Raw genomic sequence first — 14,850 nt, 5'->3', positions numbered from 1 at the left:
ATGTAAATATTAGTTAATGACACCGATTTTGCAGCGGTGGAAATTCAATATAATATCAGTATTTTTTAACAACACAAATTTGATTTCCGAAACAGTGAAAAACCCACAGTAACAAAAAAAATACACAAATATTCACAAATTACTCAAATATTCTTCATTCAATAGGATCCATAAAATACATAAATATTCATAAATTACATAAATATTCTTCTTACAACAGTATCCATAAAATACAAACACATTCTTTTTACATCAAAAGCTAATAGATATCAGAATCAAGGTAGAATATTCTTTTAACAACACATCAAGGTAGAACATCGTGAGTCAAAAATCAAGCTGAGGCTACATTAAATTATGAGAATCAGAATATGTTCAACTTGCTATCCTGCTCCATTCTTCTTGCGCCTTTCATTTCCCTAATCTCACCGCTTTTCACCTTCAAATGCCTAGTTTTCTGAGTTAAAACATCCACTGTTCTAATCTGTCAAACAAAAGTATCATTTGGTCTACTTAACTACAGTAAAGAACAAAAACAGAAGAATTATACATGCTACAGAGTGAGGCCATATTGATAACAGGTAGTTGAAGATTGTAAACCTCAAATTTCATTCCCATGCTCTGATGAATCAAGGTATAGCAAGATTTTAAGATTTACGAACTACTAAACAAAAATATCATGAGGAAGAATCTATAGAAGTACCTGAACAACATGGGAAAATTCATTAAGGAATACATTTTGTGTGGCTAGGGACAGATGACTGCAAGCCAAAACCTCCAGCATATGCTTGATAGCCAAATCAAGAACTCCAATAAAAGAATACCACGTAAGTAAATGGAAGGAGATAAGGTGAAAAGCATCAAAGATAAATGCACAAATATACAAACAAAGCATAGAGAACCTTCCAACATTGTAGTGAACATGATCAGATATATAACTCCAACCATTTTCTCTGTAAACGAAGAGTGCATTCCTGTAAGCTCGAATCGCATGTTGTCTCTACATTTTACAGAATGAATGTTTTACAATTAGCACATAAAACTTTGAACATGCTTTAAATATCTAAGACAAGTTTCAATATGAAGATGAATTTGACATGCAATCGAGTACCTGATCAGAAATGTAGTAACGATTTCCAGACAAAACAAGATGAAAACCATACTTACGTAACATTGGTGGAATGGAAAGCAAATAGCAGTAGGATGCTAGTTCAAGCATCACAGCTGCATGCAGAGAAGGCTCCTGATGAAATATGTACATTAGTTGCACGCTTAGACACTCAGGTTTAGTCAATTTTATTTACACGCTTATAAGATACTGGTTGAGAAAGCCAATGGGAACCATATGACATTATAAGAAATGAAATAGGATTTACCTATTCTAGACTCTAGCTGAATCACTTATTGTTCTAACTTCTAACTATGGCTCATTTATGAAAATAGATATTAATGTAATGTGTTTTTTTTTTTAAAATATTATTATGATGTAGATACGAATAATTGGCATAATATTCTTTTAGAAAATACTATTCTGATATACTAATGATGTATAAAGGAATTAAATGGACCAAAAGAACAAGTGTAATCAAATATAATTTTTTTTTAAGCAATAGGATAGTGTTTAACTATGAGGCTTTGAAATGACAACCAAACCCGATAAATTCAACATGTGGGAATCAAATTATCATTAGCAGGATAATAATATCATAAGGAACATTACATGAACACTCTTTTGACACATCCGAAGGCCAAAAGAATCATGTTTACGGATCTTTCACACAAGTATATCAAATTGTTTGATTTTACAAGCAAGATACTCTCAGTTTAAAGTAGAAAATATACCAAAACTATGTAATATCATATCTTAATATATTACAGAGCATGGAAAAAAAAATTAAGAACCCAGACTTCTAGAAAATCAACATAAATACCTCATTAGAAGGTACTTTTAAGCATGCCCGCAATGTTGGATTCTCCAATTTCTGAAGTAATACCCCAAGAGAAGGAAATCCTAATTTTGCCAAAAATAAAAAATAAAAAAATCTAACTGTCATTTATAAAAAAAATATGATACACACACGCACATCAATACTAGAGGTGCAAACGAATCAAGCCAATTCGCGAGTTTTTCAAGCTAGCTCAAAAAATATTTGATTCGTATTCGAAATTATTGAATTCGAGCAGAACTCGAACATGTTCAATAATTTTTTCGGGCCAAATTCGAACCCATAATATTTTGTTAGATTGTTCACGAGCTGCTCGCGAGCCGAACTCGAATTGAATTCTAATTATTTTAACATTATTTTAACTTAAATATATTCAAATTAAGATTTGAATAATTGGAACAAAATTCGAATTTAAGTCATTTCGAATTATAGTTCGAATATGCTCAAATCAAGGTTCAATCAATTCAAATCGAACTCGAGCTCGAATTTTATTTTGAATCGAGCTCGAGATAAAATTATTTGTATTTTCAAGCTTCGAATATCATATATATTTTTTGAGTTTGAACTCAAATATCAATATTTTCATATTATTCGGCTCGATTTGATTCATTTGCACCCCTAATCTATACATGCATTTATTAAAGTGAATAACTCCAATATGATGTGAGAAGCAAAAAAAAAAAAACCTATATTACCTTAAATAACATACAAAGAATTAATTCAACAACCAAACTGACAAAGGTATAAATTTAAATCTTTATGAAGACACAAGTCATAATCACGCGAAGTGGACCCAAGTAGTCTAACTAGCATACTTACAGCTTAATCAGAATAGAATAGTCATAGGTATCAGAGGTATTGCATTCTCTATATCAATTAGCTAGGAACTCCAATCAAACTAGTGGAAAACATTAGATAATTATATCTAACAATCATTCTGAACTAGATCTATCAAAATAGAATCTTTCAGATGTCAGCTTACCAGTATACTTCCCATTTCTTTCATAATCATCAAGAAAATGAGAAACCACAGTGGTTGGAATAACATATCCAATATTTTCAGTGTCTTCGGATCTGAAAACCTAAATGAAATCTCTAGTGAGATATGAAAGAAGGTAGAATGCTTTTTTAGGTGCAAAAGCAGTACTCAGATGCATTTCCATTAAACATTATTCTGGGACAAAGTTAATCTATAAAAGATTTTTGAAAAGTTTGGAATAGATAAAGTAGGGAAAATAAAAGGCAGATTTAGCAGAAGGAATACCTGGAATGCCACACCAATACACTCACCACGATCATTGAAGGCAGGACCACCACTGTTTCCTGCAAAACAAGTACGTTTCTTTGACAACATTAATATGCTTTTACAAGAATATATCTGTACCTTGCTAGAGAAAGTGGTGCAATACTATCTAAAAAATAAAATGCTATCTTTCTAGCAAGGAAACTAGGTTGAGTTACCAACCAGGGTTTATTGCAGCATCAATCTGAATACCAAGCAGATCAGAGGATCCATGAGCATACTAACCTGAAACAGAAGCAAAAAAAAAAGTGATTAATATTAAAAAAACTCATTTGGACACCATGTTCTAAAATTTTCAACCAACTTAAAATTGATAACACTTAAGTCAGCCATTTATCATCTATAAAACAATCTCAGCAAGAATATAAAATTCACCAAAAAAATACTAAAAGCTTATGATCACAATTTAATGAAATCAAACCTCAATTCGTGATACCACACCCTTTGTCACAGAGATTGTATCTCCACCAAGTGGATATCCTACAACAGTTACTGAATCCTGTGTATCATATAACTTGTTAGTTTGATGAATTATGGAAGAACAACTAGATTAAATAACCCTATAGAAAAGAGAGCCTTAGAAAATGTGAAGTGCTTTAACTTTGTGAAGCACTTGGGGGGGCGGTACATGGACCGGCTGACAAGGGCCCTCAGATCGTCCGCCTTCTGCGGCAGCAGCAGCTCGCACACGTCTCTCTTCTCTTTTGCAGACATCACCCTCAACTGCTCCGGCGACATGCAGATTCCAGCGGTGAGAATAGCCACGCGCTCCACCGACTCCGCCTCCATCTCCGCCAGGCGGAACGCCACGAACCCGCCGTAGCTGATCCCCATCACGGAGTACCGGGCGACCCCGAGGAGGCACATCGCCTCCGCGACGCACCGCGCCTGGTAGCCCACGGAACGGTCGGCGCAGGAGGAACGGGATCTGCCGAAGAAGAGGAGGTCCGGGATATAGAGATCGAAGGAGCGGGATAGGGCCCCGATCTGGCGGTCCCATTGCCACTTTGAGTTGCCGCCGAAGCTGTGAATGAGGAGGAGGGCAGGGTTCCGGCTAGCGCGGTGGGGGTTGGGGCCCCAGATGTGCAGCGACGCGTGGTCGATGTCGAGCGTGACGGATCGGAGACCGCAGTGGAGGAAGGAGAGGTGGAGCAACAACTCGAGTAGGGAGACAAAGGAGAGCAGGCGTCGAGCGGCGGCGACGACTCGGCGGAAGAAGGAGAGGAGGGCGACGGCGAGGAGCAGAAGCAGGTGGTGAAAGGATTTCGTGGATGCCATCGCGATAGAGATCGATGGGAATGGGTTTAGGTTTGGGGGGAGAGGAAGGTAGGAGGAGAGGCGTTGTGGCAGACGGTTCGAGTCGCGGTTACGCCAGACTGCCACTGCCTGCCCGCTTCATATTAATAAAATCTGCTTACGATATTGGTTTAGGTTTGGAGATAACTTTGTGAAGTGTTATAAATTTGGGCTGGTGGAAAAATTAAATTATTATTTTTGGTTCATTAACATCGGATTTTAAAAACCGCTGTTAAAATCGGTGTCTATTAACCAAAAAAAAGGCGCTCATAGACATCAGCTAAAAAACCGATGTCTATGAGCGAAAATCTGTGCTCATAGACACCGGTTTTTGGAAAAACCGGTGTAAAATACTCAAAGACATCGGTTTTTGCTTAAAACCGTTGTTGTTCCACCGATGTCTATGAGGGTTTTTCTTGTAGTGACTACTTAATAAGTGGAGAGTCTGTGTGTCTAACCTTCCACCCCCATACCCCCACCTACTGTAAGTATGTGTGGTGCATCTAGCATATCCATAGTGTGTCCTATTTGTCCTATACGCGCCATAGAACCTTTGCTAGGAGAGATTGGTTTCATGCACATAAATCCCTCAAGTCAAGACCACCTTTCAGCTTCATCCAGACTATCTCTGACCATGCAATGGGGCGTCTCTTGGTCGTCCACATAAAGGATTGGTTGATGTTATAAATGTGGTCAACCACTCCTTGGGGCAGGGGTAAAATAGACATCCAGTAGCACTCCACCCCCCTATAGGTCTGATGAGATGAACTGAGCTTTCCCGGCATAAGACAATATGGCATTTTTCCATGAGTTGATCCTGCAGGTGAGAGAGTCTAGCTAGAAGCATACTGTAGTATGAGATCTTCAACTTTTGGGAGGCTCTGGGGATCCTCAGATATCTGAGCGTAGATATTATGATTGTTTATGCATGTTTTAACGTACATTCACTTGTTTAATTTGCATATATTGTTTACACGATCATCTCTCCTATTGTTTATTCTGCATTAATTACTCTTTTGTTGGAGATCTGCTCTTTGTTTGGTTTTGTGTTGACAGAGATAACTTTTGGAGCGAAAACAGCCATTGTCGATGCATCGGAGCAAAGCAGGGAGCCACTTGACATCGGTCATGCAACCCTGCCCAGCTGTGTGGCCATTCCCGAGAGAGAGCAGCACACGGTCGTGCAACCTCGCACGGTTGTGCCTAACGAGCAGTGGCCAAGAAGCACACGGTCGTGTGAACCTCACATTGTCGTGCAATGCAGACCCGAGCTGAAGGAAGACACGGCCGTGTGAATCTCGCACGGCCGTGGCACTCAACCCGAAGGGAAGAAGAAGTTGGTCGTGCAGATCTCGGACGGCCGTGCCACTCCACCCGAAGAGAGGGAGGAGCTGGCCGTGCGGATCTCGCACGGGTCGTGTGGCGCCCGTGCCCTAACCTATAAAAAGGGCCTTTAACCCTTCTCCAAGAGGGCGAGCCGTCAGAAAGAGATATACCTTGGTGTCGTTCCATGCCATCCTGGACCTCCATTCGACAATCTGAGATCATCTCCATCACCACATTAACTTCATAAGCAAAGGATTGGATCCGAAGATCACTGGACAACATTGAATAAGCATCTCTTTTCCCTCTCTATGGAGTAGATTTTTTATTCTAGGATCAAGGAGTAGTTGTGGATATGTATTGATGTAAGACTCATGTTTATGCCTTTTTCTCATTGAATGATTTCACTTGTCTTGTTTCTATTTGATATGCATGAAACTTACCATGTTTTATTAATTGATTGTGTAAGAATTGCTAATTTCGTAAAGATATTAGATTGTATACCCGAGGGGCCCTAGTGACAAGGATAACCCATTCATAGACATCTAGGATACACCCTTGAAAGGAGAGGCAATTTCCACATAAGGAAGTAGGAAACCAAACCAAACCCCTATCTCTATCCTTGATGATACCGATCAGATTCGCATTCTTGTGATCTACCGAGGCGTCCTAGTGACAGGGGTTAATCGTAATAGGATTTCACAAGAATCTTCTCTGTTTAGTGCTTAAGGGTAGTAACTTGAACTTCCGACGAGTACGTGTTGATTGACAATGAGGAAAGGATAGAACATGATACATCAACTACCACCACAACGAAACTAAACTCCTAGAGCTCTTCCCAAGCTAAGTAAAACTCTCTCTCTCTCTCTCTCTCTCTCTCACACACACACACACACACTAGTTCTCACATCTACTTCCCAAGTTCTTTTCTTCTTAAGAAATAGTTCACCTACAACCATCGGTAGTTTAGCTAATTCTACGCGAACAATTGCTAGTTCTTATAACTAGTCCTCGTGGGATTGATAATCTTTTATTACTGGCGACGTATCCATGCACTTGCGGAAGCGTAACATGTTTTTGGCGCCGTTGTCGGGGGTTGCGTCTATAACATTAGTGATAATCATATTAGATTATACTAGACTAATTTTCCTTTATTTTCGCTTTACTTTCTGCATTCTTATTAAAACATTAGAAAAAAATTAATTTAACTCTTTCTTTTACTCTATACTTGGATTATTCAATATCTGGTTCTTACATGCGAAGAGTTAATCTTTCAGGAAAACTTCTGTCATTCGATCCAGAAATTGATAGAACTTACCTGAGGAGAAGAAACTTGCAAAAACTCCAAACAGAACAAGAAACTTCCGAAATGGATGATAAGCTTTTGAAGGACTACGCAGCACCTTATGCACGAGGGTTATGGTCTAGTATCACCCGACCCCCAATTGAAGCCAACAATTTTGAAGCCTGCAGTAATCCACATGGTCCAGCAAAATCAATTTGGAGGAGGACCGAATGATGATCCAAATCATCACTTGGAGCTTTTCTATTAAACCAAAAAGTGAAATCCACGAGCGTTATTCACCCCCCCCCCCCCTCTAGTGCGTCTCGATCCAACAATTGGTAACAGAGCGGGGTCGCTTCGATTTGGTACAACCACCAATCAAGTATTTTTTTTGTAGTGATTTTCAATTTTTTGGAGTCGATCGGAATTGGTATTATTGTCGCCTTCTGATCTAGTTTTCTCGTAATCGAATTTTTCCTCGAAGTTGGTGCAATACCACTCTAGTTCGCGTGTTTATTTTTTTAACCCGCACTACTAAATCCAAGACCTAGTCTTGGAATCTTTATCATTTATTTTTCTGTGTACGAGCTTTATTTCTCAAATGACCCATCAAGAAGGCTATAGCACAGCCCGACCACCGCTCTTCTCCGGGGAAGACTTCGGCTACTGGAAGGATCGAATGGAGTCCTACCTCCAAACTCAGTTTGAGGTATGGATGATCATCAAGACCAGCATCTCGCTCCCACTTGTCGGCACAGGAAAACCTGTATCATGCAAAAACTGGGAACCTAGCATAATAAAGAAGGTAAAAGCCAACGCAAAAGCAACGTGTATCCTTCAATGCGACTTTACAAAGGAGGAGCTGAATCGAGTTGGTCCATTCTCAAGTGTAAAAGAGTTGTGGCAAAATTTGATTGAGCTACATGAGGGTACATCAGACGCGAAGGTAAGTAAGAGGGATCTCATTTTTAACAAATTATATAATATAAAGTTGTAGGAGGGTGAAACGGAAAGCCAATTGCATGCCCGTATACAAGATCTGCTCAACGAACTCCACGCGACGTCCTAAGGTACGCTCTAAATGCCTTTCCAAGGAATTCCTTATGGCCATCCATGGTATATGCTTACAAGGTATCCAAAGATTTATCTTTAATTAAACTTGACGAATTATTTGCTGAATTTGAATTACATGAATAAATTAACGCTCAATCGTCCGAGAAGGGTATAGTTTTGATTGCAGGTACAAGCAGAGTGCGCGAACCAAAAGTAAGACGTAGAACTGAACCGGAGTCAGAAGAAGAACCAGACTCAGACGATGATGACAATGAGATCACAGTCGAACTCGTCAACTTGGTAAGAAAGCTCTACAAAAGAAGAATGGCTTCAACAAGAAGGACATCAAGAAGGTGATCCAGTCCAAGGAGGTTCAACCAAGCTCAAAAGTGAAGTTCGAAGTAACCTGCTACGGCTGCAACCAAAAGGGGCATATCAAAGCCAACTGTCTGAATCAAAAGGATGCAAAGAAACAAAGAAAGAAGAAAGTTCTGAAGGTAACCTGGGACGAGTCCTCATCAGAAGAGTCTGATGAAGAGCTTGAACAGATGAGCTTCCTTGCACTGACGGCCTGGGACCAAATCAACGAATCCGAAAGTGAGAACGAATAAGATGTAGAATTAGAGAGAAGCCATGGATCCATATTCATTTCCAAAGGGCCTAACCCCGATGTAAGTATTTCTCGGTTGCATAATCTAGTTAATTATCTTATGCATAAATTAGCTAAATCTAACGTTCAGATCAAATCACTTCTAAAGGAGGTAACAACCCTTAAAGAAGTGATTAACTCTGAATCCTTGACTGACCCTATGCAGACTAAAACCTCAACTCAAATCTTAAAACTTGAGGAGGAGAATTCCAACCTAAAAACTCAAGTCAAGGATTTGAAGATTACGTTGGAACGGTTTACACTGGGTTCCAAGAATCTTGATTTGATTCTTGGAAAACAAAAGGTCGTATATAATCGATTCGGACTAGAATTTAGGACAAAAAATAAATACCATTCATATCTATCTCTTGTCAATAGAACAAACAAAAAACTAGTCCAAGCATGGGTCCTCAAGTCAAACTTGGTTAATCAAGTTAGACTTGGTCAATATTGGATCCCCAAGGATCAAATTCATTACCTTGATAGACCATATCGAGACTATGATCCAGGGGGAGTCAATAGAAAGACCATTGTTTGAATTGTTTGATGAATGATTTGTTTCTTCTACTTTTATTATATGCTTAGATTAGGATAGATTAAGGACTCAGGCGTAATTTACACTTGATTGGTTAATCCTAGGAGTTTCAAAAAGGAAAATTAAATACCCAATTTCTTTGAACGGCTTTGTCTAGAAGTGGTAGATGATCTCATACCCAAGAAGGCCTAGTGTCTCGCCATAACCTGGAAGCCAATCTTTGAAATGTGTATTTAATTGACCAATTGAAAAACCTGAGTCTAACTCAAATGTAAATTAGTCCTTAGACATAACATAAATCAAAGATAAAATTAAACCATCTCACAAAATCCATAAGGATCCCTGATTGATAACTTAGAAATGGGTGAGATGGATCTAGGTAAAATTTAGAAGTGAATTAAAAATTTTAAATTAACAAATTAATTTTAAACAAACAAATCAATTGTGACCTAATCAATTTCATTTTAAATAAACAATTAATTAATTTTAACTTAATTTTCACTTAATTAATTTTAACTTAATTTTCATTTAATTAATTTTAACTTAATTTTCATTTAATTAATTTTAATTTAATTTTCACTTAATTAATTTTAACTTAATTTTCACTTAATTAATTCTAACTTAAATTTTTAATTTTTTTCTAATTAAATAATTTTAACTTAATTTTTAATTAAATAATTTTAACTTAATTTTTAATTAAATAATTTTAACCTAATTTTTAATTAAATAATTTTAACCTAATTTTTAATTAAATAAATTTAATCTAAACTTAACAAAAACAAAAAGAGGAGAAGAAGAAATGCCTCAGCAAGGCGCCTCTCGAAGGCACCTCCAACACAAAGGAGGCGCCCTCGAGAGCGGCGGGAAATTTCTCGCCAACCCGTCTTAGGGTGCCACTAACCGAATACAAGGCGCCTCCCATACAACCTTGAGGGTGCTTCTGTTGGAACCCCAAGGTGTTTTGATGTGATCAAACAAGTTAAGTTAGGTCTTGTTTAGTTTAATCCTTGTGTCTAAGTGTGCAGGAGCTTAGGAGCACAGGAAGTCGAGAGGAAGACGCGGCTAATGAGAAGGATGGCACGAGAGAGAGCCGACGAACTCGGTGCATCTGAGGGACGAGGTGACCGCGGAAGAGTACACCGGTGGACGAGAAGAACGTACGCGATGTTCGAGGGACGAGAAACCGGGGAGTAAGGCTACTCGAGGAGAAGGTTGGAACTTGGGTTCTGGTGAGCCCTATTCTGGATGATCGAGATCACCCAAGCTAGTGGAGTCGGAGTGAAAGACCCAGACCGAGACGAGATGAACCGAGGCAGAGGTCCCGGACCGAGAAAAGTCAATTCTGTTGACTTTCCTGGTCCGGGAGCCCGGAACCATTTCGGGCGCTCAGGATGCTTCCGGGCGCTCGGACCCAACTTTTGACCAGATCGAGTTTTGACTCGATCTGAACGTTGAGGGATAAAATTTTATCCCCCCCCCCAGGGTGCCCGGACCTTTCGGGGCGCCCCGAACAGTACTATAAATATAGCACTGTTCTTCACAGTTTATTCAATTCACTTGTAATCCATTTCTCTGTGCTTTACTTTTCTGTCTGTGTTGTCAACGCTGTAAAGAGGCTACTTCACCCGAAGAAGATCGTCAGATAGTGCGCTACACTTTCCTTGGATTAACAATCCTCTGATTGCAAACCAAGTAATTCTTTTGTGTCTGTTTCTTTTAGTCTCTTTCTGTTTTAATTACAAGTACTAGTAACTTAGTTGAAAATCCGAGAAAGGTTGTTTTATTTTTGTAGGGCAATTCACCCCTCCCCTCTTGCCGGCATCCAAAGGGACCAACACCTTCAAGGGCAGTAAAGGCGCCCTCAACACACGAATTTCTAGCGAACAGAGCCTTCTCTGTTTGTTGTTTTCTCATGCTTTCTCGCTGTTTTCCTCACAAATCAACCACACCGAGGCGCCTTCAACTCGAGTTTCTCCCCTCTAACTTCATCAAAACCTCACAATGCCTCCTAAGTATACCCCAATCCATCTTAAATGTTTCTATATGCTTTTGTTGTGCATTTTTGTTGTTATATCTATGTTTGTTTAAAATTAGGAAATGACGTAATATTGCGTCTACTTCCGATAGTGCCCCATCCACCGATCCTTGGTTCCCCACTAAGTGACATAGGATTGAGTTTATTGAGTATACATTTTCTCCAATTAAATGTAGATATTTGAGTACAACATTTTTTTCTAGATATTGTCAGCTTGTGGTCCAGATGATTGAGCACTTTCAGCTTGATAAGTTGGTTTACTGCAGTAATGCAGTAAATCAAGACTTATGTGCTCAGTTCTATAATAACCTTGAGAGGGTTAATGACCTGACCTATTCCACCAGAGTTGGTGGAAAGGATCTTCAGTTTATCCCTGCCTTGATACGTACTAGTCTAGGTCTTAGACCCTCTGCATGCCCCTTTTTGTGCTACCCTAGTAGGGATCTGACATTTGGCGAGCCCTACTCCCACATTACATTAGATACACTCTATATGTACTTTTATGGGGAGGAGAGACCACCTATAGTTTCTGACTTCAGGTCATTTTCCATTAGGGTCCAAGACTACATTATGTATCGAGTCCTGACGGCATGCATTTTGCCGATCACATCTCAAAACGTCCCGAAGATCTGTCTCTCTCATTCCTTCTTTTTGTATGCCTTATGTCAGCGTTTAGATATAGACATAGCATTACACATGTTTCATAACATCATTCATGCGGCTAATCTTATTACGTCCCTTGTAGTCCACATGTCTTATTGTCATGTCCTGACATATATCTTCTCGACTTTAGAGATAGATACGACCCAGGGGACGGTTACCTCCCTTAGACCTTATGACGAAATCAGCCAGTTGATGTGCGTAGATTATATACACTTTTACGCATATCTTGGCGCACATCTACTTGTATTTCATTAGCATAATCTATGTTTATTGACATATAGCTTTTCTCTATTTTTCTTTTGATTTAAATTTTTTTCTCTACTTTTCTTTTGTAAACATATCTTGCAATATTGTTCTTGTGTATGAGAAGATCAAACTTCATAAAGGCATCAGAAATAACAAGAAATTATAAATACATTAGTTGATTAGCATATGAATTATTCTAGACATTTTTCTTTTTCCTTTTATCTTTTCTTTCTTGTTTTCATTATGCACTTTCTTTCTTGCAATTTAAATTCTGTATTTTCTTTCTTGCTTTTCATATTTCATTTTATTTCTTATCTTTAATTCTTCAATTTTTTTCTTCTAATATTTTTTTTCTTGAATGTCCATGAGCACTAACATGTCAAGCAGGCCCATGAGAAATTTTTCTACACCATTTTCTGTAATATTTTTATCTCCCATTGTGCAACATCAAATTAAAGCGGAAAGTTTCCAACTAGACCCTGAGTTAATTTCCATGATACAAGGTCACAAATTTGGAGGAGAAGTATCAGAAAGTCCTTATCTGCATCTTGAAACAGTTTTATAGATTTGTGATATGGTGAAATGTGAAGGAGTGTCAGCAGATGTAGTTCAATTGATGGCATTTCCTTTCAGTATCAAGGATAAAGCAAGGACTTGGTTATATTCTCTCCATCTCAAAGTATCACAAGTTGGGAGCAATTGGAGAAGAAATTTCTGAATCATTTTTTCCCTCCAAGCAGAACAGTGTATATGAGGAATTGTATAACAAATTTTGCTCAGACATATGGAGAATCATTATTTGAAGCATGGGATAGATTCAAGAGTCTTCAAAGACAGTGCCCTCATCATAGTTTTGAAAAATGGTTGATTCTGCACATATTCTATGGGGGAATTTCTTTCTCAGACAAGAGTTTATTGGATTCATCAGCTGGAGGATCTTTTATGGGCAAAAGTGTAGATGAAGCATATTTGTTAATTGATCAAGTGACATTGAACCTCCATGAATGGTCGAACATAAGTTGGATGAAATTTTCCTCAAACATTCATGAAGTGCAAGACATAAATGCTATAGAGCCTGTCAAACAAATTGTAACTCAACCATCTATAAGTTTTGAGAATCACAAGTCACAGAACGGGGAGTTCAAACATTTGGGGGCAAAGATTGAAAGTATTGTTTCAAAATGGTTTAATGGAGATCTCCCTCTTTCGTAGACAAGATCTAGTGAAAAGTGTGATGATGTTGGGTTATTGATCACACCAACACTAGATAAGCAAGTTGGACCTCCTCCAAAAGCTTAAAGGGAATTTGGGAAAAAGGAAGTTCAATCTTTCCCAGGACCTTCACTAAGGGTTCCTTTTCCACAAAGGTTAGTGGGGGTCAATGAAAATAAAGACTTCGGCAAATCCTGTGACACTAATATAGTTGAGTGCAGGTTTTTGAATGTATATGAAGATGAGGATTCTTCAGATGAGGATTTTATTGATAATGCAGTGATAAATAAGTTTTCAGATCTGCCTTCAAATTTTATAGGGTGTTATAGTGACATTAAATTTTCATATGATGAATGTGATGTGGTAGATCAATTTAAAACTACAAGTGAAGTTATTGATCCTCTTATTATTGATTCTCCTATTAAGGATATAGATGTTGATTTATTTTTTGATGTATGTGTTGATGATGATGATATGGAAGAATATGTAGGGAGCTGTGTTGTGGAAGCAGCATCTCAAGAATCACCACCTTTGTCCACAAAACCTTTAAGGTTGTAAGAATTGATCATGTTGTGGAACAATGTGTAGGGACTTTTGTAGAGCTAGCAGAGTCTCAAGAATCACCATCATTGATATCATCAACACCTGAGCTAGAGTTAGAACCATCATTTGATTTAGAGGAAGTCACATCTACATGTTTAGACATTTCAGTTTTTATTTCTTATTCTGCTTATCTTAATATGGTTATGGCTCTATCTTATCTAATATGTTTGTCGGAGATTTGTATTTTCTTTGCATGTACAGATTTCACTTGGGCTAATAATTGGAAGCCCACACTGAACCGTCTTCGACCACCTAAGAGAACTTCAAAGAAGACGAAGATGGAGAGAGCAATACTTCATTTTGTAATTCCTATATTGGAAGCTCTCTCCATAATAAGAGCCCTTTGTAGGAGGGTGTTAAAATATCTTACCCCTCCAAGAGCGAGATTTAGATGAATATGATGAGGTGGTCGAGCTAATGACCTTAAACAAGCGCTTCTTAAGAGATAACCCAAGTTCTTCAATCTTGTTTTTATTCATATTTTCAGTTTCTTTCTAGTTTCATTTCTTTCTTTATAATAAATTTGTATCCTCTACATAATTTTTGTTGTCTATTTTCTTTTATGGGACTCAAAGATTAGGAGGAGTGCAACTACATGATGGAGAAGTTCATGACATGGACATTTGGCACGCATCATTTGGTAACTTCTCCTCCACATTATTTTTTGTCACGCCCCAGAAGAGTCCCTGTCCGAGAAAATTTCG

At 38.3% G+C, this 14,850-nt stretch overlaps 1 protein-coding gene, 1 long non-coding RNA gene and 1 other non-coding gene across 3 annotated transcripts; all 3 read right to left on the bottom strand.

The window, feature by feature from the left end:
* Positions 1–1,929: 1,929 nt before the first annotated feature.
* Positions 1,930–3,828, bottom strand: LOC122010069. The gene is made up of 5 exons (XR_006119778.1): positions 3,668–3,828; positions 3,409–3,471; positions 3,208–3,266; positions 2,926–3,025; positions 1,930–2,008 (listed from the first exon to the last, which is right to left on the bottom strand). It is a non-coding gene; the product is annotated as an uncharacterized LOC122010069 (long non-coding RNA).
* Positions 3,829–3,896: 68 nt separating this feature from the next.
* Positions 3,897–4,524, bottom strand: LOC122003298. The gene is made up of 2 exons (XM_042558540.1): positions 3,959–4,524; positions 3,897–3,912 (listed from the first exon to the last, which is right to left on the bottom strand). The coding sequence occupies exons 1-2, from the start codon at positions 4,522–4,524 to the stop codon at positions 3,897–3,899; spliced, it is 582 nt and encodes a 193-aa protein (XP_042414474.1).
* Positions 4,525–13,079: 8,555 nt separating this feature from the next.
* Positions 13,080–13,185, bottom strand: LOC122039127. Its single transcript, XR_006128022.1, has one exon. It is a non-coding gene; the product is annotated as a small nucleolar RNA R71 (small nucleolar RNA).
* Positions 13,186–14,850: the final 1,665 nt, after the last annotated feature.

This window comes from Zingiber officinale, chromosome 1A (genome assembly GCF_018446385.1).
Source record: "Zingiber officinale cultivar Zhangliang chromosome 1A, Zo_v1.1, whole genome shotgun sequence".
Classification (NCBI taxonomy): Eukaryota; Viridiplantae; Streptophyta; class Magnoliopsida; order Zingiberales; family Zingiberaceae; genus Zingiber; species Zingiber officinale.
The sequence above is the reverse complement of the archived record's forward strand: the minus strand, read 5'-3'. Positions and strand labels throughout refer to the sequence as shown.

Coding starts and splice junctions, on each gene's coding strand:
- LOC122003298 (XM_042558540.1), bottom strand. CDS start 4,524: ATGGCATCCACGAAATCCTTTCACCACCTGCTTCTGCTCCTCGCCGTC.